The sequence below is a fragment of the Nannospalax galili genome, unplaced genomic scaffold, assembly GCF_000622305.1.
Source record: "Nannospalax galili isolate Female #2095 unplaced genomic scaffold, S.galili_v1.0 scaffold1224, whole genome shotgun sequence".
NCBI lineage: Eukaryota > Metazoa > Chordata > Mammalia > Rodentia > Spalacidae > Nannospalax > Nannospalax galili.
In genome coordinates, this window is record NW_008351701.1 from 352,548 (window position 1) to 357,433 (window position 4,886).

A 4,886-nucleotide genomic window follows, 5' to 3' on the forward strand; every position below is an offset into this window, starting at 1 on the left:
GGCGCACACCTTTAATCCCAGCACTCAGAAGGCAGAGGCAGGTGGATCTCTGTGAGTTCGAACCCAGCCTGGTCTACATAGTGAGTTCCGGTAAGCTCCAGGCCAGCTGGAGACCCTGTCTCAAAAACACCAAAAAAAAAAAAAAAAAAAAAAAAGAATAGAGAATCAACTGGGAACGATGGAAAGGTTACTGAGCAGAGCTGTGGGCCCTGCTGAGGCTAGAGGACGCACAGGAGTGCCTGACCCGAGCAGGCTGGGCCTGGAGGTCAAGGAGGTCTTGGACAGCATACAAGGGATCAGAATAGACTCAAAGCTGCCATTGTCCACCATTCCTGATGATCAGGCAGTGTACCAGTAAGAAGTGGGGGAGCTGGGAGTGAGAGCCACAGATAAGACAGAAAGCTTCCATCATGGCCAGAGTCAGCTCCAGCTGGGCCTGGCAGCAGATGGGGCAGAGAGGGATGGTTGAAAATGAGAATGGAACAGTGGAGAGGATGGGAGTTAGGACTGGGACACTGGCAACAGCATGTGCTATGCCCAGTGAGATGCCAAGGGTTCCTCTGAGGAGAAGAAGGGGAAGTGGGGACAGCTAGAGGAACAGAAGCAGGTGGGGAGGGAGTTGACTGGCACTGAGATGGGGAGGGGATGAGTCACCCTGTGGTTCAGAATTGGACATTTCCCTTGAAGAGTCAGGGGGTTCAGTTCCAGGAGGGGTTGCAGAAGGCCAGCCTGATGGACCAACAGGTTGGAGCAAAGCAGATATGACAGTCACCTGCCTTTATGAGGTTGAGAAGTTCTCATTTTTTAGAACCTACTATGACCAATTCCCATGCAAAACACTACATGGAAGGATGAACAAAATGTGGTTCTTGCCTGTAAGGGCTCATCACCTTGTTAGGGAGACACATCAACACCATAGCAACACAATGTGCTGACTTATGAACGGAAATGCGCGGATATGATGGAAACTCATAGGGGGGTCCTCATGCAGGAGAGGGGCAGGTGACAGTGGAAGCTGATCTCGGAGATGGGTTAGGAATTATACAGGCAAAGAGGATGGTGAGGGCTCTCCAAGTAGAGGGGAGACCCCTAGAGTAGGGCAGGGTGCTCATTTCAGGAGGCCAGAGAGCAAAGGACAGGAAGGAAGAGGGGTGGGGGAGGGAGGCAGGAGGAGCAGATCCCAGAGGACCTTGTCAGCCAGGCTCAGAACTCCAAAGGGGGCGCCTGAGGCCTTGCAGGGGGTTTCAGTAGGGGAGTAGCTGGCTCAGCTTTGCGGTTTTGAAATATCACTCGAATTAGTGTGGAAGATTGAGTAGGGGCAGAGAGGGGCACAGATTGACTAAAGGCTGCAGGGCAGCAAGAAGAGGGCACAGTCCAGACATTCATGATTCAAAATCAGGAGGGCTAGGTGCTTTAGTGAGGAAAAAAAAAACCAAAAAAAAGTAAAGGGTGCTTCCCAGGTGCTACATAGGGGACGGGAAGGGTTGCATTTTGAGACCTACTACATTTGAGGAGCGGAGGACAGCCAAGGACATTTGTAGGCAGGTGGGTATGACTAAGAGTGAGGTCAGGGCAAGGTACAGGTATTACTTTGACGGCTCCACATAGTCTTCTGAGAGGGAACATCTGTGTTTGAGAAAATGTCTTCATAGGCTACTGGGGAGCAAACAGAGAGTTTAGGCATGGGTGACCTTAGGACCAGCATGGCCACAGAAATGGACAAGCTGCCTAGTGTAAGAAATCACAGGACATTTGGAGACTCTAAAAGGTAAGCAAGGCTGTGAAGAGAAGGCAGCGGGGAGAAGGGAGGGAAGGGCCAGTGGGAATTCCCAGTAGTGAATGGCAGAGCTGTCCAGTGCCACATGTAGAAGTTGGCCCCATTTGGGAAACTATGCATTGAACCCCAACTCTGTCCCCCCTCCAAGCATCCCCAGAACCACATCTTTATTAAAGCTGTCTCTGTTCACATCTGAGACCTGTAAGTGGGGTTCTGGGTGGAATAGTGGAGAGAGCTTAATTTCTCCTCTAGGTTTATGGGGTGCAGGATACACTCAATCTCTTTGAAGGAAGAGCCTGCAGACAGAGGGGGCTAGGAGATCAGGACCCCCTGTGAGTGCACAGGAACCCCTGAAGCAGGCCTCAGTCTTGGGAATCTGTGTATCTTGCCCTATCTAAGCTAACGCTGGGGACCTGGCTGCCACTCCCTGTCTACAGCCCTCAGGCTAGACCTCTGTTGGGAGCCTGCTTAGCTGTCGTGAGACGTTTCAGCTCAGTGCCCAGTGCTACCTACCCCCTTACTGGCCTGCCCCCTCCTGTCACGTGAGCTCTGGGTGAAGCAGGCCATCACCCCATGCACCTCCCACCCCCAGACATGCATAACCCCATCCGCAGGCTGCCCACCAGTCTGAGCAGCTCACTCCTTGGGACAGCAGTGTGCCGGAAGACTCATCACAGAAAGGGAGCTTGATAGAGACAGACAGAGACAAGAGACCCTGGGGGACAGAGGGGATCAGGGAAGAGAGGAAGGAACAGTCCCTAAAGGAAAGGAAGTGACAGTCAAGGCACAAGACACCACGACATGGAGCCAGGGATGTGTGGTAGGGCTTACGTGCTGGCAGGCAGGCTTTGGACTGCCATCAGCAAGGCACTCTTTGCCGAGTTCCTGGCCACAGGGCTGTATGTGTTCTTTGGTGTGGGCTCAGTCCTGCCCTGGCCCGTGGCACTTCCCTCTGTGCTGCAGATTGCCATCACCTTCAACCTGGCCACAGCCACGGCTGTGCAGATCTCCTGGAAGACCAGTGGGGCCCATGCCAACCCTGCTGTGACACTGGCCTACCTCGTGGGTTCCCACATCTCTCTGCCTCGGGCTGTGGCCTATATAGCTGCCCAGCTGGCAGGGGCCACTGTCGGGGCTGCTCTGCTTTACGGAGTCACTCCTGGAGGTGTCCGGGAGACCCTCGGGGTCAACGTGGTAGGTGCAAAGAGGGGCATGCAGAAGGTGCTTGGGCATCTGAGAGGGTCAGGTGGTCAGGTCAAAGGGCCAGACCAGAAGGAAAGACAGGGAGAGGGGAACCATTCAGACATATGTGCCACAGCTACTCTGAACAGGAGCCTTCATCTAGCCAGGAATGGGGATGTGGCGCGAGGATCACATGGGGCAGAGAGCAGCATTCGGAGGGGAAGGAGTCAGACCAGGCATTGGAGGGTGGGTATGGCCAAGGAAGGGCTGGGGCTGAGGTGGAGGAAGGGCCTGCCTGAACTTGTTTTCCTTGCCAGAGTCCCTCACAGCCTTTACTCCGCCATTTTCCCGGGTCCCTCCCTCAGCAGCTTCCTGACCCTGCCTCACTCCCCTAAGTAACTTTATTCCTCCTTCCCCAAATTTCTTCGCTCCACTCCTTCCCACAGCCTACTCCATTCTGCTCTGGAGTATGCATTCCAGGCACTTCTCAAGACCTCCCTTTCCCGTTCCTGTGTCACCCTCTAAACCAACTCAATGGTAGGGTGGGAGAGGAACCACACGCTTCCTCAGGGAGGAAGCATCCAAATACGATATGAGGCCACTGCCCAGATGTGTCAGTGAGGCAGTCCAAGCCATCATAACCATGTCCAAGCCATCATAACCCTCTCCGCCAAGGTCCACAACAGCACCTCGACTGGCCAGGCAGTGGCAGTGGAGCTGGTTCTGACCCTGCAGCTGGTGCTCTGTGTCTTTGCTTCCACGGACAACCGGCAAACCTTGGGCTCCCCAGCTGCCATGATTGGGACCTCTGTGGCACTGGGCCACCTCATTGGGGTAAGGGGAAAAGGGGACACCATGCATGGGCACATATTGGGGCCCACCCTGGAGAAGCTCCAGGGCCCTGTAAAGCCAGTAAGTGTCTCTCCCTGTGCCCTCATGTCTTGGGGCTAAGGTGATACCCTGTAATATGGGGCTGGGTGGGGACTCAGCCAGGGCAGAGGGGAACTGTCCTCACCCTGTGAACCTGTACCTGCTCCCCAGATCTATTTCACTGGCTGCTCCATGAACCCAGCGCGCTCTTTTGGTCCTGCTGTCATTGTTGGGAAATTTGCAGTCCACTGGGTGAGGCCCTCCGCTGGTAGCTGTGGGGATGGGAGAGGGTCTGAGCAGAAGCAATAGGCTTTGCCAGCGGGATCTACAAAAAATTGGACAAACCAGCCCTTTAGGTCCTCAGGTCATTTAGACCCAGGAGTGGAGATTTCCCTGCCCTACATGTGAAGGCCAGGGCAAGTATCCTAGCTAACCTTGTCTTTTCCTACAGCTTCAATATCCCAAAGTATCCAGGGACGGACGAGAAATAGACCAGGGCAGGAGCTGCAGCCTTGGTCCAGGCTTCATGTTCCGGCTGTTTCCTTCTTTGCTTTCTCCAGCTGGACCAATTTCCCAAACTTGAATAAAGAAAAAGACAAACAGAAATAGACTGCACAGAAGCAGAGACAGAAACAGCAATAGTCAGAGCTTGGCTAAAACAGGGGAGAATAAAGAGGCAGGAGTGGGTGAGAGACTGGGGCTACATAGCCTAGTTCTCTGATTACCACCTTGAAGGCTCTTTGAGCCTTCTGGGGAGATTAGGTCAGCACTAGGGAAGAGACAAGGTCCTGGAACTACTGTGTGATACTGATAGCTCATGCCTCCTTCTGTCTCCTCAGATCTTCTGGGTGGGACCTCTCACAGGGGCTGTCCTGGCTTCACTGATCTACAACTTTATCCTATTCCCTGACACCAAGACTGTGGCCCAGCGACTGGCCATCCTTATGGGCACTGCAAAAGTGGAGAAAATGGTAGAGGCAGAGCCCCAGAAGAAAGACTCTCAGTCTAACTCAGAAGACACAGAAGTGAGCGTGTGACAGAGTAGCTGGTGACCCCT

General features: G+C 53.8%; 1 protein-coding gene across 1 annotated transcript; it reads left to right on the top strand.

The window, feature by feature from the left end:
- The first annotated feature begins 2,578 nt into the window (after window positions 1-2,578).
- On the top strand, window positions 2,579-4,886 carry Aqp6 (aquaporin 6). The gene is made up of 4 exons (XM_008848760.1): window positions 2,579-2,971; window positions 3,635-3,793; window positions 4,001-4,081; window positions 4,669-4,886. The coding sequence occupies exons 1-4, from the start codon at window positions 2,579-2,581 to the stop codon at window positions 4,864-4,866; spliced, it is 831 nt and encodes a 276-aa protein (XP_008846982.1). The 3' UTR covers window positions 4,867-4,886.